The sequence below is a fragment of the Catharus ustulatus genome, chromosome W (assembly GCF_009819885.2).
Source record: "Catharus ustulatus isolate bCatUst1 chromosome W, bCatUst1.pri.v2, whole genome shotgun sequence".
NCBI lineage: Eukaryota > Metazoa > Chordata > Aves > Passeriformes > Turdidae > Catharus > Catharus ustulatus.
This window is the reverse complement of record NC_046261.2, coordinates 5,404,480-5,430,165: the sequence shown is the minus strand read 5'-3', so window position 1 is coordinate 5,430,165 and position 25,686 is coordinate 5,404,480. Positions and strand designations below refer to the sequence as shown.

The 25,686-nt window shown below is 44.2% G+C and overlaps 1 protein-coding gene across 6 annotated transcripts in view; it reads right to left on the bottom strand.

Annotated features, from left to right (window-relative positions):
* The window catches only part of LOC117005044 (BDNF/NT-3 growth factors receptor-like), a 333,795-nt gene that overhangs the window by 170,961 nt on the left and 137,148 nt on the right, over positions 1 to 25,686 (bottom strand). For all 6 annotated transcript variants that reach the window (XM_033076269.1, XM_033076272.1, XM_033076273.1 and 3 more), the window contains one exon: positions 17,462 to 17,650. In XM_033076269.1, the coding sequence (XP_032932160.1) occupies positions 17,462 to 17,650 (189 nt within the window). The remainder of the gene's footprint in view (positions 1 to 17,461; positions 17,651 to 25,686) is intronic.

The window sequence follows — 25,686 nt, the reverse complement described above, 5'->3', positions numbered from 1 at the left end:
TATGTATTTTATAATATTGACTTTTGTAAGAGAAGTTTTGCTAAAGTTTAGAGTTCTTTTAATGCAAATGTTATACTGTGATACCAATGTTGGTGAAGAGTTGTAATGTTAACATTTAACCAATGAAGGAATCAAAACCTGTTGAATATGTTGAAAAGTAACAAATAACCATGATTAGGACACCTGCACGTGCTCCAAAAAGGTGGAGGAACTATGTTAAAATGTTTGAATATGTACAACCATTTATGAATATGTATTAGGCTAATGCAATACCCAGGGTATGTAAAGGGATGTTGCTGTGTTGACTGGTGTGCCTCTGGCTGCAGCTAAGCACCCAGAGCTGTTCCTTTTGCTTTATTGACTTTGTCCCCTATTGTCCCTTATTAAATTTTCTTTAAATTTTAACTGAGTAGTGGGCTTTGTTTCTCACACCCAGAGGCTCTGTTATCCAAGCCAGGTCACCTCTCTCTTCACTGAATTCAGTTTGGTGCCAGATTCCTGAAGTGTTGCTACCACTGCTCTGTTGTGCTGGGGGTGTGTGGGCATCGCTGATGCCTCTTTGCTGCTGCTTCCTACAATCCAGCTGGGCTCCTTTTGAGATGGGTTGGACTCTGTTGATATCAGCATGGGCGGTCCGGGTCACCTTGATGCGCTTGGGGCAGGGGAAGAAATGGTACCACTGGGAGCCAAAGTCACATTGCCCTGGCCCTGTTGGGTTCTGCTGCTACTTGGACCTATTCCTTCAGCACCAACCCCTGGGAATGGTGCTGCTGCCTCTTCTCATCCCCCTGTCCTGCAAAAACGTCCTGGAGGAATGGAAAGGGGGTGGGGAGGGAGGGAGTGGCAGGGCATAGGGTGCTGGAGTCTGCAGGTTCCTTCACTGAAGCAAGCCAGACAAAATGGCCATCCTTCCTTTTCTGGCCGCGGCATTTTCCCTGCCGAAACCACATCTCCCAGCAGTGACATAAATGGTATCGAATACACAGCTCTGAAAGCTCCACCACTCATTTCTGTGCCCAGGACAACCTTCAGTGCAGAAACCCGGTTGGATTGGAGCTCCCTGTCCACTGCATTCATCCAGGAGATTGGGTCTAAGATCATGGAAAGATAAGCCACTGAAAGAATGTGGGGAAGGACTATACCAAGTCCTTTTCACCACATACACAGCTGTGAAATTCCAGGGACTAGAGCCATGGATCCATCATACACAAATGAAGAAAAACACAGAAACAAATAAGTGAGAAGCCACCCCTCTCTGGATCTTTGGGACTAAAACGTGGTTTCATGAACTGTACCTCGGAAGAAGGCCTATCTTATGTAGAACTTGAATACCTTCAAGGGTTAGTAGCATTTCTTATTGCAGTGATTATTTTTATTGGTGTTTCAATAATATGCAACCAACATTACTGTAAATACTGATTGCAGTCACAGGGGAACATGGGAATTGCCAGGGGAATTTCTGGTCCCAAGCATGCAAGGGATGGACTGGAATTATGGGAAGGACATTGGATACAAATAAAAATATAATAAAAACCCTTACCCTTAACAGCAAATCAGCCTCCCAAAGCACCTCAAGTCTGGGAAATAGTCCCATATGTGATTAAGGAAGTAGGGAAACAACAAATTCTATTAAATCCATCCTGGTTTCTAAAAATTGGCTGCCACCACTAGTGACTTAAATAAACTACATCATCCTCTATGCTCCTCCTTCTAGCTCTAGGAGCAAATCAATGGCTCACTGGAAATATATTACCAGACTGTAAGAAAATGATGAAAAGGATCACCAATTAATTGTAAATAACATTGATGCATTAGAGAATAATGTATCCCTAGCTCTAAATTGTGTACAAGTTTGGTTATGGGCACAGTCAGTAACAGCTGCCATCATTTGAGAATGGGAAGACAGTATCCTCCCTGCTGAAATTAGAAAAGTAATCTGTGATAACACTACTGTATTCAAAAGAAACCTTCAGTCTTGGTGGCACTTAGCAATTTTACCTACAATACTCTTAAAAATACAGCTACAGCCTTTATATTGATTATGCTTAAAAGTAAGTATATGATATTCATCCTCATTGTTTTAGGTGTGATCAATAATGGAACCATATACAATAGAACATAGAGAATAGGCCCATTAAAAATAAACAGATAAAAAAGCATAGATACCATGTCCTGGGGTGACGTTATGGTGGCTTGTATCCCCAATCGTGTGTTCTGTTTAAGCGAAAAGTCTGTTTTGTCTACTTATCAGTTGGCTCCCCTCCCCCATGTCTGTGCTTGGGAGGTTAGCTCTGCTGGCTCAGGCTGGCTCTGGCTGCTTGCTGGCTTTGCTTTTGCTTAGCTTTGCTTCGCTTGCTAGCTTTAGTTTTGTTTTTGCTTATTAGTTAGGCAGTCCAATCTCTTTTCCTGGACTGTTTTTTTGTTCTTTCCCCCCTTTCCTTTCTGTATACCTTCTGAACCTGTTTGGACCGGACCTGGAACACCAAGGAACACCGGGACCCTGCAATTTGAGATCTGCAGCAGTCACTCTCAGCGCCGAAGACTGACACTACCCACAGGAGAGATTTTTCTGAGTTTGTCACCCTCTCACACCGGTGAAAGAGCTTTGTTTTTGTCATCCGGGGTTGCTCATTTTCTTTTCTTGTGTTGGGGAGTGTTTGGTTTGATTAATAAACAGGTTTTTTCCACTTTTTCCTCTGAGGAAATTCTTCCCGAACCCGGTGGTGGGGGAGGAGTCTTGGGGGGTTTGTTTTTTTCTGGGGGCTGCTCTTGGAGTTTTTCCTTAAATTTGCCCTAAACTAGGACATACCAGCACCTGTTGTCCTGGGTAACCCAAACTGTTATTGTATTCCATATCTATCTGTGCCCAAAAGTTGTTAGTGTCTCTTTAAGACCCTGTAGCCAGAAATGAAATCACAGGTTTGGTGGGTACAGGTCTTTTTAAAGCTCGCTTTAGCCTTGTGGCATTTGTTCAAGGCAGAGGCTGTTTCGGGCAGGTTTTCTGGGCTCGCAATAGTACCAACTTGAGAAGTTTCATTTTGTCATCAGAAACTGTTTTGGAGTGAATTTTGCAAGACCTGTTGGCAGCACGATGAAAAAGAGTCATATCATATTTAGCCAGGAATCTTGCGGGCCTCTGAATTTTACAAGGATCTGTATCAGTTAGATAAGGAATTTATGTTTTGTTATTTTATCTATTTAAGGTTTAAATCTGTGTTTGGTTTAGCTTTAGTAGAAAAAGATAAATTATCCAGAGAAAATAAAGAAAATACCTCCTGCACCTGCAGTGAGGAATTCACTCCATAGACCTATACACCCCAGAAAACTCAATTAATAGTAATTGTTTAGCTAAAGCAGCAAATTTAACAAGGTATTGTTTTAGCTGGATAAGCTCCAGGTTATCCTTTAATCAAAGATAAATGAAATGTCAATGTAGTAATTAAAACAATAAGACAAAAAACTCGGGCTCAGCAGATACAGACCACATATGTGCTGAAAGTTGCCAGCCTCAAGAGGTCACCTAAAGGACAGTGACAAAGAGGACTTTCTGATGAAGTAAACTCCCTACCCAAAAATACCAAAAAGGGACACTAGATGGTAGTCTTGCTCCACAGAAGAACATCCAAGCAAAACTCGAGGCACTTCTGATGTAGTACGAACTGGGTGGAACTTGGGGTGGCTGAGTGGAATACCAAGTATCACATTATATTTAAAACTCTGGAAATCGTCCCTTGTGGAACATATTTTTTGGCTAATAAATTCCCATGTGTCCCCAACCTTGGTCAATGTTGTTATTAGCAATGTTCTGTCCAACAACCATTTGTTGTTGGAGTTAAAGTTTTTTGTTTCAGCGAAGACTGAGCTGGTCTTGGGTCGGGCCACTGCTTGCCAGAGCCCAGGATCCCATTCTTTTCTTCTCCCATAAGAGCAGGGACCCGAGGCAGCAGCACCAATACTGGCAGAGTCCAGTGGGTGGCAGGAGGAAGCAGTGAGTGGCAGCACTGACCTCACACATGCCAGCAGATCTCATCTGCGACTAGAATTGCTTTTGAAGCTCCTTCTTTCCCAGGAGGGTTTATCTACCATGTCTGTTATAGATGACAATATAATATTGGCTTTCGTAGTCATAGATTAGCTTTTTGCATCATAAGTATTTTGATATGTTAAATTTATACTTACTTTTAACTGCTTTTGTATAGTATAATCTGTCAGTTTATGTATGCGCTGTATAGTTTATATTATAGTAGTGTGATAAATATATTGTAGGCTTTAGCAAAATGTTAAAATAGAGACTAAAATTCCTCTATGTAATCGACTTAGAGAATGGTATAAAGCAATTATTTTTAGTACATCTGCGCACTGGCCTCTCCAAGTGATAACAGTGATAGAAACCAGAGCATAAGCATCCAGGAAGGATTTATCGACTCCTTGCTATCAGGGAGTGTGAAAGAACAGGATGGAAACACAGGAAGAAATAAAATATATTGACCAAATCTACAGAATGTCCTGCAGACAAGTCAGAGGTGAAAATCAAACAAGAGAGTTGCTGGAACATCAAAAACTCAAAGGAATGTTTGAATAATGTATAAACTCATGAATATGCATGTACCCCGAGCAATGTAACAGTATATAGAGAGCAATGTTTTACATTGACGGTGTGTTCTTTGGCTAATCGCCAAAAGCACCCCAGCGCCAGCTATCTTGTGCCTTGTTTTATCCCTTATTAAACTTTTAAAATTCTAAATCGTGAACTTTGTTTTTCACAATGTCTCTTAAGTCTCCTGGACCACACGGTCATCTGCAGTGTGCCATCTTAGAGGGAGGGTTTGCCTGCTATTTTATTTTTGTCCTCCCACATGTGGTTGCCTGTAGCAGGCACCATATTGGGAAACAGGGGGGTAGCCCACCATTTGGGGTTTCTCTTTGTTCCTGGGGAGTTCGTGATATTTAGCAATTTTGTATCTAATGATTATTTACTGGATTGGGGTTTTTTCGTCTGTTGCTGTTTGGCTTGTTAGTAAACTGTTATCTTTTCACTTATATCTACTGGTATTCATTTCTCCTGTGCTGGTTTTGCACATATGACATTTGGTGAGGAGGGAAGCAGCTGCCGTTGGTAAGTTTCACCAGAAACCACCGGGCAAAGGGGAGGGGAAGCCATCGGCCCGCGGGTGCTGCTGCTGTGTTCTAGCCTGGCTGCTGAGATCTTAGTTTCCCCCCAGCACGGCTGCCGAAAAATTCTGCATGGTAAACAGCTCCGGGCATGACTCGGCAGGGATCACATGACCATCTGTATGCCTCGGACAAAATATTAACTCTTTCAGTGCACAAATAAGACTTGCAGACCTTCAATTCTCTCTCGAGTGAAAGAAAAGTAACAGAGTGAAGACACACAGAAACAGTATGAAGACACCAAGATCAGTGAAGTAGAAGGTCCCAGATGAGAGGGATTGATGCAGATGGCTCACTCTTGGGCTGAAATTCTCTTGTAAAGCTATGGAGAAGATATGATTGATACATCAGACTCTTTTTCCCTGTAAATCATTGAGAAGTATGGGGTGGTTGAAGCATTCAAATTGTAGATATGAGCAAAGGTATCTATGCTAAAGCAAGCAGATATTGAAATAGTTGTGATCCCATGAGAAGTTTGAACAGAGAGAGAGAGAAGAGTGATGAAGACTCTTCGCCCCCAGGGAAAGAAGACCTCTGTTCCCAGAGATGATTTCAGACTTAGATGAAGAGAACCTTTGCTTTCTGAACTGCTCATCCTTAAAAAGTGTACCCCATAAGTTGACATGGTCCTCGAAAACAGTTGTGGGGAAAACTGCAAGTCGAGGGGAGGGACTTCTACACAGTGATCAGATTCCATTCTCCTGGGCGGCTGATTCACTGTGACATTTAAGCCACAAGAGAACTTTTCTTGTAGAGAAGTTGCCATAGACTGACGAGACACTCCTCTCCCTAAGTAAATTGGAGGAAGAGTATTTTAGAGATGGTAAACTGACTTATTTCTGTACATTGTCAGTGTGAAAGAAAAGAGGGTGTGGGGGGAGGAGAAAGTGTTCTGAAAGTTTTATTCTGATTCTTATTATTTTTTCTTTTAGTTTCTGTAAATAAAGTTTTTATTTATACCTTTTAAAGTTTGAGCCTGTTTTGCCTTCCTCCTAACCCTATCTCACAGCAGAAAATGAGTGAATAATTCTAGTGGATGCACTGATGATTTGGCCAGCACTAAACCCACCACATAAATTGATGCATTGGCTGGGAAATCTCAAATCGGCAAACCAAAACCACTACACTCCTTATTGGTGGAAGGGGATTGGTAAAAACTATAAATGGAGGTAACTCATTCCAGAGTCTGCCTCTTAAACTGTCTTTAACCAAGACAAATTTGGACCCCAACTGAAGGGGGACAAGAGAGAAAGTTAAAAAATAAATTTTGTCCAAAACATTTGTGTATTGGGTACAGAACTCACTGGCCACCATGTTGTTCAGTCTAATCATGAGGGTGTGGCACCGAAGCCTGTATACTTCTCCATATATGTGGGACAATTTGCATGAGATATGGCTCTTTTTTGAATCAGGGACACAAACCAAGATTGCTTTGTTGATATACTCTGTGATATCAGCTTATGTAGAGATAACATCAGAAGCAGTGAGGCTTATATGGGATGTGTATTCATTGCTGTTTGCCTGTCCTGGTCTTGGCTGCTACTTCTGGAGGTTTGTTAATAATCACACCCAGTCTAAGGGAACAGTAGGGAATGATCCTCTCCAGCCTTTTACCTCCTTCTCCTCCTTCAGGTCTGCCACATCACCTTTTGAGAATGTTGAATTCCCTATGGATGTTAAAGATACCATATTTGTGTTACTAGTTCTCCTATGTCTCCCCTGTATGCTCTACAGCACATTTAGAATCAGGGTTGAGATTTCCGGGGAGGTTGCCCAGAAATTTGCCCCAGTGGAGGAAAATCCTGAGTGGTATGGCATGTTGGAGGATATAGGCCAGGTCCCAAAGAAATACTCTGACCCAATAGTTTTAAATTTCCCCACTGAACAAATTCAGAACCCAGATAAGGAAGCAGAAAATCTAAAATAAAATTGCAGTGGCAGCTCCAAAGAGAGGCAGTTATTGCACTGGTTGTTACTGTACAGCAGCAGTTACAGCCAGAGGAGAACAAATCAGCAAACACCCTGGTCACTCAGGCTGCAGTTAAATCAGAATGGCAGCCTAAGCCAATAGCAATTGCCCCTGTCCAGAGCAAAAAGTATATGACCAAACCCATTCGCCCAGTGGATGACAATGGGGAGGCAGGACCCTCACAGTCAGCAGAGGAATCAGAACCAGAAATAATCACTGAATCTTTGTCCTTAGAAAGTCTCTGCAAACTCAGAAGATACCTTACTCGATGACCCAATTAGTCTGTATTGAGCAGGTTGATCCAAGTCTGGGACACTGCAGGTGATGGTACAATTTTGGACAGTAGTGAAGCAAGGCACTCGGGATCTCTTTTACATGATGTGCATATTGACAGGGGATCACGAGGAGGCCAGAACCCCTCAGCCTTGGATGGAACTCTTAGCAAGTGTAAAGGAGAGATACCTTTGCCCAGAAGACCTCCAGCTGTAGCAAGGCCCTTGGAAGGCCATGGAGGAATGAATCCAACAATTGCAGGAACTGGTTGTGATAGAGATGCCTTTCTCAAAAGACGACCAAACAACTAAAAGTCCAGATACAGTAAAATGTACAATACTGATGAGGCTCAAACTTGCTCAACTAGGGACACAAGTGTACTCCTACTTCCTAGTGAATGGAATCAGGGACACGAGATAGTGGGCTCTGACAAGAAGGTTCCGAACAAATGAAGACACTTTCCATGCACTGACACAAGCCCATCTTGGCTGTGGAAAGAGACTTTACTGAGCATATGTGGAAATTGGAAGAGAGGATTGAAGAGAGCCACCAGAAACTCCGGAAGGAGTTAAAAGAAGATTTTCTCCAAGTCTCATCCATACAGCTCAGAGGCCCTGTTATCAGAAGCAGATGTCCCCCAGCTAGGGAGAGGGGGTACACTCCATAAGTTGATCTGTGATTCTTCCTGTGTGAGCATGGGGAAGAGATGAGAAGATGGAATGGAAAATCCACTTCTGTCCTAGCAGCAAAGTTGTGTAAGCTAAAAGAGGAAACTATTAACAGGGTAAATTCTGCAAGAATTAATGTAGCTCCAATTTCCTGCAACTCAGTTGCTAGGTACAAAAGAAAGGAGGATGACATGTCTGATCCCCTTGAAGAGAAGTCCAGAATGTATGCCCAGGGAGGAAACAATAGTGAGAACTAGAGAGGTCCTGCCTGTAGCCAGGTAGAGGTCAGGGAAAATTGTGTCTTTTGGACTGTGTGGATCCAATGGCCTGGCACATCAGAACCACAAAAATTGAAAGCTTCAGTTGACACTGGTGCTTAATGTACTCTGATGCCACTGGGATGTGGGGCAGAGCCTGTTTCCATTGGTGGGGTGACAGGGAGGGTCTCAGCAGTTGACTGATGGAAGCTGAGGCGAGCTTGACTGGGAAGGAGTGGAATAAAACACCCCATTGTGACTGGTCCAGAGGCCCCATGTATTATTGGCATAGATTACATCAAGAGTGGGTAGTTCAAAGACTGAAAAGAACATTGGTGGGTTTTGGGATAGCTGCTGTGGAGACAGAAGGTATTAGACAGTTTAACACCTTGCCTGGTCTCTCAGAGGACCTTTCTGCAGTAGGACTCCTGAGGGTCGAAGAACAACAGGTACCGATTGCCACCACAACAGTGCATCGCCAGCAATGGCACACTGAGACTCTGTGATTCCCATCCATAAGATGATCTGTGAACTGGAGAGTCAGGGAATGATTAGTAAGACTGACTCCCCCTTCAATAGCTGTATATAGCCTGTGAGTAAATCTGATGGAGAGTGGAGACTGACAGTGGATTATTGTAGCTTTAATGAAGTCATACCATCACTGAGTGCTGCTGTGCTGGACATGCTGGAACTTCAGTGTGGAGTACAAGGCCGCAAAATGGTGTGGCTATCGACATTATCAATGTGTTTTTCTTCATTCCTCTATCATCAGAGTGTAGGCCACAGTGTGCTTTCACCCAGAGGGGCATGCAGGACACCTGGAAACAACTGCCCCAAGTGTGGAAGCACAGTCCCACCATTTGCCATGGACTGATGCAGACTGCACTGGAAAAGGGTAAGGTTCCAGAACACTTACAGTACATCAATGACATCATCATATGGAGAAACATAGCATAGGAAGGTTTTGAGAAAGGAGGGGAAATAATCCAGATTCTCCTGAAAGTGGGTTTTGCCATTAAACTAAGTAAAGTAAAGGGACTTGCCCAGGAAATTCATTTCCTAGGGGTGAGGTGGCAAGACAGAGACTGAGACATTCCAACTGAGGTGATTAATAAGATAGCTGCCATATCCCCACCAGCCAGCAAGAAGGGAACACAAGCTTTCCTAGATGTTGTGGATTTTTGAGGATGCACATCCCAGAGTACAGTCAGATTTTAACTCCTCTCTACCTCGTGACACAAAAGAAGGATTTCAAGTGTGACCCCAAAAAACAAGTCTTTAAACATATCAAACAAGAGACTGTCCACGCAGTAGCCCTTGGGCCAGTCAGGACAGGATGTGAAGAACATGCTCTACACCACAGCTGGGGAGATGAGTCCTTCCTGGACCCTCTGACAGAATGTACCTGGAGAGACTCCAGGATGACCTCTGGGGTTCCAGAGTTGGGAGTAAAGAGGATCTGAGGCCAGCTACACCCTAAATAAAAAAGAGATCTTAGCAGCCTATGAAGGAGTTCAAGCTGCCTCAGAAGAAATTGGTTCCAAAACGCAGCTTCTTCCGGCGCCCCAGCTGCCAGAGATGGGCTGGGTGTTTAAAGAAAAAGTCACTGCAATACATCATGCCACTGGTGTAATGTGGAGTTAGTGGATTGCTTTCATCACACAGCAAGCTTGCATAGAAAATCAGAATTTCCCAGGGATCCTGGAAATGATCACGAACTGCCCTGAAGGTGAGAGTTTTGGACTATCATCAAAAGAGGAAGAGCAGGTGACATGCTGAGGAGGCTCCACCATATAGCCAGCTACTGGAGATTGAGAGGAGGTATGCTCTCTTCACTGACAATCCTGCTGTATCATAGATACCAATAGGAAATGGAAAGCAGTGGTATGGAGCCCTATGCAGTGAGTCGTGGAAGCTACTGAAGGACAAAGTGGATCGAGTCAGTTTGCAAAGTATAAAGCTGTCCAGTTGGCTTTGGACATCTCCAAGCAAGAGAAGTGGCCAACACTCTACCTCTACAATGACTTGTGGATAGTAGAGAATGCTCTGTGGGGGTGGTTGTAAAACTGGGAAAAGGCTAATTGGTGATGCAGAGAAAGCTCATCTTGGCTGCTGAATTGTGGCAAGGCATCACAGCCTGGCTAGAGAAGTTGACTGTGAAAGTCCATCTTGTGGATGCACATGTGCCTAAGAGTAGGGCTAATGAGGAGCATTGCAGCAATGAACGGGTAGATTGGGCTGCCAAGATCAAGGTGTTGCAGGTAGATCTCGTCTGGCAACATAAGGGAGAGTTATTTCTAGCTAGGTGGGCGCATGATGCCTCAAGTCATCAGGAAAGAGATGCAACAAACAAATGGGCTTTTGATCGAGGGGTGGACTTAACCATGGACACTATATCTCAGGTAATCCATGATTGTGAAACATGCTCTGTGATCATGCAGGACAAGTGGGTAAAGTCCCTGTGGTATTGGTAATGGTGGTCCAGCTAAAAGAATGGAGAGGCCTGTCAGAACGATTACATCACACTGCCACAAACCTGCCAAGGCAATCATTACATGCTGACAATGGTAGAAGCAACCACTGGATGGCTGGAGATGTACCCTGTTCTTCACACCACTGCCTGGAACATCATCCTTGGCCTTGAATGTTACTGTATTCCATATCTATTTGTGCTCAAAAATTGTTACTGTCTCTTTAAGACCCTGGAGCGAGAAATGGAATCACAGGCTTGGCAGGTGCAGGTCTTTTTAAAGCTGGGTCACCAAAGCAGAGTTCACTTTAGCTTTGTTGCATTTGTTCAAGGCAGAGGCTGTTTCCCATGGGTTTTCTGGACTCACAACAGTACCAACTCTAGAAGTATGGGGAGGCAGCTGAGCAGTGGAGCAGAGAGAGCAGAAAGTACTGGGGAGTTGATCAATGGTGCAGATATCTTGGCTTTGGTAGGCCAGAAACCATGGGAAATTCAAACAGATTTGAGGGACATAGGAAATGAATGTTGTGTTTTGTTTTTAGGTAGCCATGTGAAACTGCACCTGAAAAGATTGTGGTTAAGCATATTGATAAGAAACATGAACAGTGTGATCATTGCTTGGCAGTAGAATATTCTATTAAAAGCTGTAAGGCTATATGAACTAAGCTCTGTAATCAACAAATTGACTTCTGCATCAGCATTCTGTGAAGTCCTGTCTTGTCAATTGCCAACAGAGAGGCTGCATTTTGAAGTCAGAAGCTGCTTTGGAGTGAATTTTGCAACACCTGTTGGCAGTGCAAAGACTGAGCCAGTCCAGGCTCCATTCTTCCCACCCCCATTGGAAGAGGGACCTGAGGCAGCAGCACCAACACTGGTGGAGTCCAGTGGGTGGCAGAAGGAAGCAGCGAGTGGTAGCACTGACCTCACACACACCAGCAATTTTCATGTGCCACTAAAACTGCTTTGTAAGTGCCTACCTTCCTGAGTGGGTATGTCTGCCATTTCCCTTTTGTCTTACAGACTGCACAGTCATCTATGGAGGGCATCATCTTGGGAAAGGGGTGGTACTCTGCCATTTTGGGATTTTGGGTTTCTCTTTGTTCCCAGGGAGTTCAGGATATTTAGCAATTTTGCATCTAGTGATTATTTAGTCCTTTTTTTTTTTTTTTTTGCCTGTTGTTTTTTCTCGTTAGAACATCAGGATATAAGAAAAATTGTGGTAAATATTTTATCAGGGCCTATTGTGATAGAACAAGGGATAATGGTTTTAAACTAAAGGCGATTCAATTTAGATTAGATATATGAAAGAAGGTTTTTTACAATGAGAGTGGTAAAACACTGAAACAGGTTTCCCAGAGAGGTGGTTGACACTCAATTTCTAGAAACATTCAAGGCCAAGTTGAACAGGGCTTTGAGCAACCTGATCTAGTTAAAGATGTCCCTGCTTGTTGTAACCCAATACCCTACTGCTTATAGAATGGTATGTCCCTTTAACCCTGTAACCCCTGCAAGACCAATGGACTGACCCCTGCGATGGGATTGGCCTGAAGCCAAGGCTGACCCCTCCCCTTTCCTGACCCTTAAAAACCTGAGCCCTCCATTGGAACTTCCTCTTTATCCTCATCTCCCGCTCTGCCCACATGGAAGCCTAAGAATAAAACAGAATATCAACCCTGGGATAAGAGCCTCTAATATCTCGTCTGTTCTACATGAAACAGCACCCCAGGCTAGCTCTGCAGGATATTTGAGGTACAGGGCGAGGCCCCCAGAGTGCTGTTTCACCTGCTCATTGCAGGAGGGTTGTACTAAATGACCTTTAAAAGGTCCCTTTCCACACAAACTATTCTATGATTCTATGATCAGGGCATAGTTTTTTACTGTGACGGTTACTGAGCTCTGGAACATATTGCACAGAGAGCTTGTGGATTGTCTCTCCTTGAAGACATTAAAAATTCATCTGGACATAGTCCTGGGAAACCAGCTCTAGGTGGCCCTGCTTCAGCAGGAAAGTTGGACCAAGTGCTCTTTTCCAACCTCAGTCATTCTGTGACTCTGTGAAAAGTACTGGTTTATTGATACACTGATGGAATTTCAAATGGAAATTATTGTGAGAATTTTTTAAATTTAAATTTTTAATTAATTTAATTTTTTTTTTAATTTCTTTTTAAACAGATGCATTTCAAATCCTTTGCAATGAAACCTGAAATACTATATTCAGGTACAGATATCTGGTAAGAGGTCAAGAGGAAAAGTGCCTGTAAAACTTCAGTCCTGGACATGAGGAAAGCAGACTTCAGGTTGCTCAGGTAGCTAGCTAGCAAGGTCCTCTGGGAAAAGGCTTTGGAGGGTGCTGATGTACATTAATGCTGCGGTACATCAGTGCTGGTCACTTTTTGAGCATCACTGCCTAAGGGCACAGGAGCAGGTAAATCTCAAATGTTTTAAGTTAAGCAGGGGAGGCAGAAGTACAGCTTGGATTCTTTTGGAGTTAAGGCAAAAAAAAAAGAAGATGTATGCTAAGTGGAAGCAAGGTCAGGTGACACAGGAGAAATACAGACATGCTACTTGTCATTGTTGGGAGAAAATTTATGTGGCCAAAGCTCAACTGGAGTTGAACCTGCCAGAAGTGTGGGGGACAATAAAAAGAGATTTTAAAAATATGTCAATAGCAAAAGGCAGATTGTAAACAATATTGATCCATGACTTGATGACAATGGTCACCTCACAAACAGGGACAGAAAAGGCAGAGATGTTTAATGCTTTCTTCATTTCAGTCTTCAACACTGATGATGGGCTCTGGGGGTCCCAGTGCCCTGAGATCAAGGACCATGGTTGTGAGAATGATCAAGTCCCAGTCATCCCTGAACTTGTGCAGGATGTGCTGCTCCTGCTGGATCCCTATAAGTCTATGGGCCCTGATGGGATTCATCCAAAAGTGCTCAAAGAGCTGACTGATGTCATAGTGAGACCTCTCTCAATGAATTTTGAATGGTCTTGGGAATCTGGAGAGGTCTAAGTCAACTGAAAGCTGGCAAAGGCCCCAATTTTCAAGAAGGGCAAAAAGGATAACCCTCGTAACTGCAAGCCTCTCACATGAAGGACAATGCAGTCATCGATCACAGCACAGCTTCATGAAGGGAAGGTCTTGCTTGACAAACTTAGTTTTCTTTTATGACAAGGTAACTCACCCAGTTGATCAAGGGAAGCCAGTTGATGTGATATTTTTGGATTTCAGTAAAGCTTTCCTGTCACAGGAGCCTTCTGAACAAAATGTCCAGCACAGAGATGGATAAACACATCATGTGATGGGTGAGCAACTGGCTCACAGGTTGGACACAAAGGGTTATAGTGAATCGAGTGACATCAGGCTGACAACTGATCACTGGTGGGGTTCCACAGGGCTCTATCTTAGGCCCTTCAACCTTCTACCTTAGGGCCTCTATCTTAGGGCTTTTCAACATTCTTCATAAAGAACTTGGATGCAGGATTGGAAGATGTACTAAGTAAATTTGCTGACAACACTAAATTGGGAGGAGATGTTGACTCCCTTGAAGGCAGGGATGCCCTGATGAGAGACCTCGACAAATTAGACATCTGAGCAATCATCAGTTGTGGGAAGTTTAACAAGGACAAGTGCCAGATTCTGCACCTGGAACTGGGAAACCCTGAATATATGGACAGACTGGGGAATGAGATGCTGGAAAGCAGAGCTGTGGAAAAGGACCTGGGAATCCTGGTCAACATCAAGTTGAATATGGGTCAACAGTGTGTTCTGGTAGCCAGGAGGGTTAGCTGTGTCCTGGGGGGCATCGGGTCCAGCATCACCATCCAGTCAAGGGAGGTGATTGTCCTGCTCTGCTCTGCACTGGTGCAGCTTCACCTTGAATACTGTGAATAGTTTTGGGTACCACAATATTAGAAGGATATAAAGCTATTAGAAAGCAACAAAAGGAGGGCTGTGAAGGTGGTGAAGAGTCTAGAGAGAAAGCCACACAAGAAGTGGCTGAGGTCACTTGGTCTGTTCAGCCTAGAGAAGAGGAGACTGAGGGGAGACCTCATAGTTGTCTACAGCTTCCTCACAAGGGGAAGCAGAGGAGCAGACACTGATCTCTTCTCTGTAGTGTCCAGTGACAGGATCTGAGGGAATGGCCTGAAGCTGCGTCAGGGGAGCATTAGGTTGACTACTAGGAAAAGATTTTTCCCCCAGAGGGTGGTCGGGCACTGGAACAGGTTCCCCAGGGAAGTGGTCAAAGCATCAAGCCTTCCAGAGTTCAAGAAGCAATTGGACAATACTCTCAGGCACATGGTGGGATTATTGGGGTTGTCCTGTGCAGGACTGGGAGTCAGACTTGATGATCCTTGGGGATCCCTTCAAACTCATCATATTCTATGATTCTATGATGTAAGAGACAAAGTATGTGAAATTATTTATGAGAAGACCTTTTTTTTTTGTCCTAGACAAATATCCTTTATTGGACAGATTCTGTGTGGCAGAAGATATCTGCCTCAGTTTTTACAGTACTGCCAATTATCTGATTCTCACAAAGATTTGGACCACCATGTCAATGTAGCAGAATGCAGAGCATCATCTCTGCACATCTCCCAAGAGCACCATAGTGAAGTCTCAAGCCTGCATACTGCAAATATTTATGCATAAGCTGAACTTATGTACCATGATTAGTTTCCTCGACACCATGTAGACTTCATTGCAGCACACGAAACCAAACACAGGTTTATGTATTTTCAGGATCAGGACCTAGTTAGCACTAGTCAGATGTGAGTTAATGCTTCTCTAGTTAATATGCAGTTTACTAAATGTGGGAGAATCCCGTTTGGTACAGTTTAAGGGTTTGTTTTTGGGTTTTATTTCACATAACACCATGTATGTTGTTTCAGCATTAATGGCGAAAGTGAAGTACTGTGTAGTCACTGATGTTTGCTTGTTTATATTTAATGTAGCTTAGAGTAGCGAGCCCCATTTAAAAGCATGTCCTTTTATATAACATTGGAAGGCTCTAGTGGACATTGCCCATATGTGATTCCTTACTATCTTCTGTTTTTCACGGGAATTAATGCATCTATATAGCATCTTTCTTGTGCTAATCAAGTATCAGCAATTTGGTGAGTATATAATGCATTCCATTACTTATGCTATGCCAGATTATTCAAATGTCCTCTGGTAGAAAAGATTAGGAGTTATTTCTAATTACAAAATAGTGCCCCACAACAAAATTATGTCAAGCAAGAACATTAGGAATATATAATAAAAATGCAGGAAAATGCCTCCTGTTGCACTGCAGGAAGATTCTTATGTGGTTTATATTTAGTGTAAATATCGAACTGTGGATTACTGTTAGCGTTCAAAAGAAAAGGTAGCCTGACATCAGTCTTTACACCCTTTGAAGTCCTGCACACGCATATGCATGCATGCACCAATGTCCATATCTAGGAAGGCACCTATTACAGTATTTAAGCTATGCAAAACAAGGCAAAGATTTCTGACCTAGATCCATTCCCTTAAACTACAGTTTGTACTGTGAAACTAAATCAGTCAGGATACGGATATCACTTAGTTGCACATCCAACATTTGCCAACTACACTGGCAATCTTTAGAATGACTTCTCAGAGAAACTGATCAGGCTTCCAGCAATACTTCAGAAATGTATGTACAAGTTCACAGCATAGAGAGATAGAAATAACCTTCTCTGAAACAGTTAAAGATCTAAATGTATGAAACATTGTAAGTAGTGCAGTTAGATATTATACAGATTTTTTTTCAGTTATTTACTTCAGGGTTGATTACTGCTTCAAAAATCAGTGTTTCATATTGTGGTGTGTTAAACCCAGCCAACAGACATTTGATCACTCCTGGGACAGGGAGAAAATAGAAGAATGGCAAGAAGACTCATGGATAGAGATAATAAGATTTTAAAAGGGAAAGCAAAAACTGTGTGTGCAAGCAAAACAAAAAGAGGAATTCATTCACTGCTACCCATCAGCAGGCATTTAGCCATTTCCTGGGAGTCAGGGACTGAGCATGCATAGCAGATTCTTGAGAAGACAAGCACCATAACCACAAGCATTCTTTCTTTTTCCTCCTTTCATTGAGTTTTTATTGTTGAGCATGTCATATGGTATGAAACGTCCCTTTGGTCAGTTCAGGTGAGCCTTTTTTCTGCTTCCAACCTACTTGCTGGGGGAGGTGGGGGAAGGAGCAAACACTGTTCAGCAATAGCCAAAACACTTGTGTGATCAACCCTGTTTTAGCCACAAATGCAAAAATTGACTTCTAGTTCTGATCCAGGATGTGTTTTATCCCAAGAATACATTAGGTGCACAGGACTGGCCAAAGACCACTGAAATTAGTGAAAAAACTACTGGTGACTGATGGAATACAGATTGGGCTTTAAGCCTAGCACTGCTGAGTTCATTGGTTCATCACAAGGGCTGAATTTAGTTTTGACAGATGTAAAGCAGTTTATCCCATGTACCAAAGTACTCCTTAACAAATTGCATACATTTTAACTCCACCCTTCTACTCCCAGGAATTTACACCATTTTTCTGTTAGCACTGCTAAGGAGCCCAGTCCTTTCATCCCCCCTCAAAAAAAAAGAATGAACTACATACTACATATAAGCATTTGTACTTACAGTTGTCTGTCTTGAGCTGACTTTTGGCAATTCCAAAGTACTGGGGATCTTCAATTATGGGAATCTTTGTCATTCCAATGATGACTGCATCAGGACCCCCCTCAGAAGAAGATGGAGTGTTACTGCCATTTGAGATGTGATGAAGGGGACTTCCAAAATCGTCAGCAGTGCTGATAACTGAAGAAGGACCTAGAGTTAGAAAAAAAGATTATCTTGTAACTCAGAACATTTTCCTTCCCTCAGACAATTCTTTTGGTTTTTTGGAGGTGTTTTTGGACCAATTTGTCTTCCATCCCATTAGTCAAGAGCTCTCTTTATGTCCCTTGCTGATCTTACCTCAAGAATTTTATATGCCTGGCCATTAGGAGTGGGAATGTCATAGATTTTTGTACTGGAGATCATGTAGACTAAATACATCAGGGTCTAGTATACTGTGTCACTGGCAAAGATCTCCAGATTTTATGAACTCCTATCATTTTCAGAAATAATCTATGAAATACACACATTAACTTTTTTGCCTTATGCCCTACTCTGACCACATGCAATAATATCTTTTCCAAAAAATCTGGCAAACATCCGCCTTCCATTTGAGGTGGTATCATAACATGACAACAGATGTGGAGGAGATGGGGTCATTGTAACATGGGAAGCTGTATGATTCCTGAAGAACAGAATGGCTGAATTGGCTTGAATTGCTTCGAGTCCTTGTTCCCAGATAAAAAAAAAGACCAGTTTATGCAGAGACATGGTAATGGTGCAGTGGGAAAATGACTAAGGATCCTGTGGACAGGTAACTGGGGATACAATTAGAAGAAACTGAGGAGTTGTATTGGCATCTTAACAGGAGTTATAAAAGTACAGAAATTATAGGGTAAATCACAGTTGCCACTTCCTGGATGGAATGCAGTTGGCAGGACTTGAAACCTATTCCACGCTGATTGCCCATCCACACACACCTCCTGAGGGGGCTGGAATGAAAGGTGGTGCAGAGTGCAGGGAAGGGAGCTCAGTGGTACTTTGCATCTGTCAACCGGGGAGATAGGGGAAGATGCCCTACTGCTGAGCCAGTGACTGTGGTAAAATCCCTCTCCTTAGATGAACTTGCTTCATTAAAGCCTAATAATAATAATAACACACCCCTCCATCCCAAAGTTACTCACTCCCAAGGTACAACCACCCCTTACTGGGCATGTGCTCTGTGATCTTTTTGACTGTGTCTTTAAAAGCAATCAGTAACAAAGGTATGTATGACTAGAGTCACTCAAACTCCACCTAAACATGAAGAAATAGAATAAAAATAAATCAAGACTGGGGGAAAAGTTAGGGAAGACTGTGGAAGCTGCTGGGCTCACTCTACAGGCTTAACCTGTCTTGTCCCCTATAGGGATGCCCATTGGGTAAGAATCATACTCTACACACTGAATATTTTACTAGTGATTAGAGCTTATCTGTATATTCCTTCAAGTAAATTTTTGCAGTCAGACACTATGACCAACAACCTTTGAACCTTAGCCTTTCACAATTTTATATTAATGATGAGTGTTATTCCATAAACTGTTAGTGTGAATCCTGTGAGGACACTGGCGGTCATCGGCAGCAGGGAATGTACTCAAAGGGGAAGACCTGATAAGGGGTCTCCCTTACGCTCTTGGTGTGTTTCCCTAAGTCAGTCAAACACCCTCCAATCCGGTAGGACTGATCAGTAAGGGTCCCCCTAATGGGATGCTGACAGACTGGTTGGGCACATGGGTCTCGATTTTCCTGGAACACTTATAGACAAATACTAAGGGTTCAGTAAATCTCCCCAGACTAAAGGTTGAGGAAGTGTTATAGTTAAGGTTTGCAAATTTCAATATACTTTTTTTTTGTTGTTGTTGTGAGAGAGAATTAGGAGCAAAAGCAAATCAGGCCTAAAACTTAAAAGGGTATAAAGAAAACAACACAAAGAAAATAATAAATTCAGAATAAGATCTTCAGACCACTCCCTCCTCCCCCCCTCACATCTTCTTAACAACGACATACAGAGACACTTTAGATAGTTCCCAACTTAAATAATCTTTCTCAGTTCACTTTAGGAAGAGGAAATTCTTCTTCTTCTGCTATAGGGATTTTTTTTTCCACGACAAAAAAAACCAGTTCTCTCGTGACTTTATTTTTCACGGATAGCAGCCACCCGGGAATCTGCAATCGTGAAACTCCTCCCATCTTCACAACCTTTCCAGAGCTGTGCTTGTGGGCCATGTCAAACTCATGGGGTATTACTTTTAAGGATGAGCTCTTCAAGGGGAAAAGTTTTCTTCATCTCTCTTTTCTCTGTTCATACTTCATTCCCAGGAACAGAGATCCCCTTTTTCCCTCGGGGCAAAGGATCTTCCGAACACTTCAAACCCCCTCCCCGTCTTTTTCCCCGGTTTATAGGAATTTTTAGTGTAGTACAGTCCACCCCTATAGCTTACAAAAAGATTTTTCAGCCAACCTTCACAGTGTCTCCTCATTCTCCTTCCATCTGGAAACTTGGCTCCTACTTCACTGACTTTAGTGTATCCTCTCTGTTCTTTTTTCTCTCACTCAAGGGAGGATTGAAGGTCTGCAAGTCTTATCTGAGCATTAGAAGGGTTAAAATCTTACACAGAAGATCCAGGGGGCTGCGGCGCATGCTGGAGCAGTGCCAGGATCCCAGGACACTCGGGCCGCACTGGGGAGCTGGGCGAGGGCTGCCCGCCAGCACCCGTTTTCACCTTGCCCAGCAAGCAAGGGCGTGGAGGGACTCCACCAAAATGGGGCCCAGCTACCTCCCCCGCCCAGGCCGTATGGGCGGCTGGACGGGCTCTGCCACCCCACGGCTGCTCCGAGCCGGCGGCGGGGCAGAGCCCCGCCGAGCTGCGGCCATGCCGGGGGAGGGGGGGCTAGGATCTTAGCAAGGGGCTTCTCCTCCCCCTGGCTATCGGGGCCCCTGGTTGAAAAATGAGGCCCGGCGGCCTCTCAAGCCCACCCCTGCCTGGCCGGAGCCGCATGGGAAGGGGTCCAGACCAGTCAGTGTTACCTTGTGAAAGGCCGGAAATGAAAGAAGGCTTTCCCTGGGCTTTACTTGCTTCAAAAATGTGGATTCACAGAACGAACTAATTTCTCTAATTGGTTTCTCAGGCTGTCAACAACCAAACCAGCCTCCAATTGGTCCCATCAATTCACAGAGGAAGTTCTCATGGAGAAAAACTCCTGAGTGTGCCCTCCCCCCAGGTGCCTTCAATGCATAACCAGAACAGGAAGCTTCTCCTTTTCACGTGACAGGCGTGCCATCAGTCAAAAGCAGGACAGTGCATGCACATCACTAGTCAGCATTAGCTCTGCTGGATTTTGAGTTTATACCGAATCTCTTTTTCCTCTTGGGATGGATGTATTTTTTCACTAGTTGAATATGTTGTTCTCAAGAAGCACTTACATGAGACTTCTTTCCCCATGAGATTCACATATTTGCTATAGATTCCAAGAAATTATTGTTTTCTGCATGATTAAAAGGCAAGTTTTATACTTCAGCAAGATCAGAGACTCAAAATTTCTTGTTATGAAGCAAAGATACAAGTTTCTTAATGGAATATACATCTCCTTTTTAGCTCATCTTTTGAATCCCTGCCTATCTTCCACTTCCTCTAGAAGAAAACTAATCAGCCATGGCATGACACATTTTTTTTCTGATTTTTAGCATCTCACTACAAGCTTTGCTTTGAACACTCATATTTATCCTAAATTCAAGAACTATAGGTAACTGTGATATTAAATGTTTATGCAATTACATATTAAGACTGCAATATGCAATTGCAGATTATTAATACCAAGACAGTCCAGACTAATAGAAAGTAATGCAATTTTACCACCATTATTTTATATTATCTATCTCTTATTTGTTGCATGCTGAATACAGGGTGTTGAATGAAAAGGCATAAACAAAACACAAAGGAAAATAAATTCAAAGCTAGCTGAATAAGCTTCCCAAAGATAAATTTTCAGCTGGTGGACTTACTCAAAGTACAGTAATTTCACGATTACAAGCCGCACCTGATTATAAGCCGCACTTTTGTTCGCAGCGAGAATGCTTGCACAACTTTCATCAAGTTGCCAATTAGCAACAGAATCGCGGGATCGCAGAGTTTACTGGCTTGGCTCGGGGCCGTGCAGGCACGGATCCACCCCACTTTTCCCCTGCCGGGGCCATGCGGGTTCGGATCAGTCTCGCTTTTCCCCCACTGGGGCCGTGAGGGCTCAGATCGGTCCCGCTTTTCCCCTGCCAGGGCCATGCGGGCTCGGATTGACCCCGCTTTTCCCCCGCCAGGGCCGTGTGGGCTTGGATCGGGTCGTGTGGGCTTGGATCAGCCCCGCTACCCCCCCGCCGGGGCTGGGCGGGCTTGGATCAGCCCTGCTTTTCCCCTGCTGGGACCGGGTGAACTTGGATCGGTCCTGCTTTTCCCCCGCCGGGGCCGTGTGGGCTCGGATCGCCCCTGCAGTCCCCCCTCCAGGGCCGTGCAGGCTCGGATTGGTCCCACTTTTCTCCCGCCGGGGCTGGGTGGGCTCCAGCTCGGGGCCATGCAGGCTCGCACTTCCGGGTTGGTAAATTTCTGAACCTCATCAATATATTGGCCACACCTGATTATAAGCCACACTTCCGGGTTCAGACCAAAATTTTAGTCAAAATGGTGCGGTTTATAATCGTGAAATTACTGTAATTTTAGATTATTCTGCAAATTAATTCAGAGTGAGCTTATTAAAGTGATGCTCTTTCCTTTGCAGCTGTTGATTCTTTTAATGTGGGAAAGCTCAAGGCATGGTGCTACTATGCTTCCCCAGCAGTTTGGCTGTGTGGAGCAATAGTACAGTAATTTCACGACTATAAGGCGCACCGGACTATAGGGCGCACTTTTTTTTGTAGGGAGGCTCCGCCCCCAGCTCCCTCCGCGCAGTTGCTGAACAAGGCCCCGCCTCAACCTGGCAGCCATTGGCACCTGGGCCTGCCTGTACCTGGTAGAGGCGGTGCCGCGGGCCCCCAGGCCTGCCTGTATCTGGCGGGGCCAGGGCATGCCCTCCGCTGCTCCCTGCCGCCTCTCCAGGGCCGGGCTATGGCCGCTGCCCCTCAGTGGCACCTCCACGGGGCCGGGGGGTGCCTGTGTAGGGGCTGTGCCGCCTCCACGGGGCCGGGGGTGCCTGTGTAGGGGCTGTGCCGCCTCCACGGGGCCAGGGGGCGCCTCTGGAGGCGCCGTCCCGCCTCCACGGGGCCGGGACGTGCCTCTGGAGGGGCAGCTCCGCCTCCACGGGGCCGGGGGGTGCCTGTAGAGGGGCCGTCCCTCCTCCACGGGGCCAGGGCGTGCCTCTGGAGGGGCAGCTCCGCCTCCACGGGGCCGGGGGGTGCCTGTGTAGGGGCCGTGCCACCTCCACGGGGCCGGGGGGTGCCTCTGGAGGGGCAGCTCTGCCTCCACGGGGCCGGGGCATGCCCGCCACCACTCCGCCCCGCCTCCACCTGGCAGCCATGGCCCTGCCGGCTCCCCCCGTGGCTCGCAGCTCTCACTTCCGGGTAGGCAAATTTTTTGAACTTTGTCCATCAGATAAGGCGCACCGGACTATAAGGCGCACTTCTGGGTTCTAGGGAAAATCTTAGTCAAAAGGGTGTGCCTTGTAGTCGTGAAATTACTGTATTTCTTGCCTCCCTCCACCTTCCAACTGATCCCTTGTCCTATGTCCCCATCCCTGCCAGCTCCTGAGAACATAGCTGTTGGTGTTAGCCTTAGTGCCATCAAAATTCAATATTCACTGTTACACTAAGTTGCCAAAAATGTATTATGGAGTTACTATTCCACCACTGATGATGAAAAAACCACAAGAATAAGATCACCCCAAGAAACATTATACCCAAATCTACCTACCCCAGGAAAGCCACATCTACATTAATGTGAGTGGCAGCAGAGCGGGTGTCATGGCCTATCAAAAGGCCCCTTGAAGGAGTCCCCAGACCCTGCACCAGAGCATTGCAAATGCACTTAACAGTCCCATTTCTAGGGTTGGGAATTAATTCCTGTGCTGTCTAGAAGATAAATACAACGTATAAAGAAGAAACATAAGTTTCTCTATGCTTCTTAGACAGTCTTTATCTGAGAACAGCAAAGCTACTTGGAGTAGTCAACTGGAACAATTTTGCAAAATCTGTTTAGATCAGTATGGTTAGACATAGTTAGAAGATAGGTAGATATGGCAGATCATGGAGAATTTCTCCCTGATATTTAACTTACATTTGCTTAAAAACATACAAACAAGAACAAACAAACAAAAAAATTCCTTTACTAATGAAACTATTTCTCTCTTTTAAACCCTCCCTGATTTATATCTTAGAGTTCAGAGGCACTATCTACAGGAGTCTCCCATACAAGCAAATCAACTGAAAAAATGACATGGAAAGCTACAATAATGCTCAGAGACATGAGGAAAAACTGGAAGTAATGAGTTGCATTTTATCCTAAAGAAGAGATGTCTGAGGAGATACACAACATCAGTCTTCAAGACCATTGCATAAGGAAGGGAACATTATTGACGATCTTGCAACCCAACAAAAAATTGCTTGGACTTGCATTGAGTCCCAGCCTGGTTCCTCTTTATCTCCAAGCATTCCTCAGGCTTGAAAACAGGCTTTGAAACCAAAATCCTCATATCCTACAACATAGAGTAGCCTTAATGACAGGTTCACTGCAAGATTTTGTGGTTGTCTGCATCTATAAGAAATCATAAAGGGAAGAAAAGCAATTACAGTAATTTCACACGTATAAGGTGCACCCTTTTGACTAAAATTTTGGTCCAAACCTGGAAGTGCGCCTTATACCCTGGAGCACCTTATATATGGACAAAGTTTGGAAATTTGCCAACCCGGAAGTGCGAGCCCGCCGCAGCCCTGAGCAGGACCGGGACCGCTCTCCGCCGCAGCTCCGAGCGGGGCTGAGCCCACCCGGCCCTGGGCCGAGCCAGTAAACCTCGCGATTGCACAATTCCGTTACTAATTCATTACTTTGTTGCGTATGGATCCTTGCTAAAAAAAAAAAGAAGTGCGCCTTATACGCCAGTGCACCTTATACTCGTGAAATTACTGTACTTTGCTTTAACATGGATATAGCTTTTTAGCATAATGCTCAACTAGGTCTTTTGGGATGTTGTTTAAAAACAACTCAGCTTTGAAGAAGGAAGCTGGATGGACTGTTTGAAAGAATATTGCTGCTAATACATCATCAGATCAAAGATACAGAATTGCCTCAGAACAGCACACTTCTTTCCCAAGCCTATTCCTGAAGCAGTGAAGCCTCAAATATTCAAAATCCTCTTCAAATGTAGACCTAAAAATTACTGCAGCAAAGGGCAACTGTGAATATAAAGGCATCACTTCAGATTTCAGCATGTCCCAGCAGTGTCACTCACAAGCTATAAGATTAACTCCACAAGTTGGCTGATTTCCCTCTAGATGTTGGTCCTTTACAGCTGTTCACAGCCACCTCCTCCCTGCCACATGATGACTCATCTCCTGGAGATGCCATCCTGCCACCTGTCTTCTCCAGTTTTCCTTGCAATCATCTTCATAGCAAGCATGAAAATACCCTAGACAAAATGCTGCTTGTACCATACCAGGCAGGTCAGCCATCCTGGAGATAGTCACACTACAAACCAAGCTCTGGAAGTTTTGCCAAAGCAGATTTGAAAATGGATGCATTTATTATAAAACCAGTCACAAAACTACAATGTTTGGATAAAATATTGGAAATATCATTGTTTCAATTTTGCAGAGTTCTAAGTTGTTGTAATTCACCATTCCAGTTTTTATTTTTATGGTTTTTCCCTAGACCCCCTGTAGTCTGTCTCATAGTTTAATCCTTCCCCCTCCCCTTTCCCTCCGGCCAGACCTGAATGGCTGAAGTCCGGGTTCCCTATGCCCCCTTGCCGAGGTTTGAATATGCCCGGTCTCCTTGTGTTCGGTCTCTTTTTCCCCTGGAAGCCTTTGAGAATAAACCTTGGCATATTCCTGGAAGAAGAGCCTCTTTTGATCTTTTGCCTCGTTCTTGCAGGAATCAGGGCTTCCTCCTGGTACTGAGCTAGCCTGGGAGCCAGGAGGAGGTCCAGGATATCAATGCACTAAGTAAAGCAATGTTTCAATTTTTTCAAGATGATATATGAACTATTTTCATAAATAATTTTGACATTGCCTG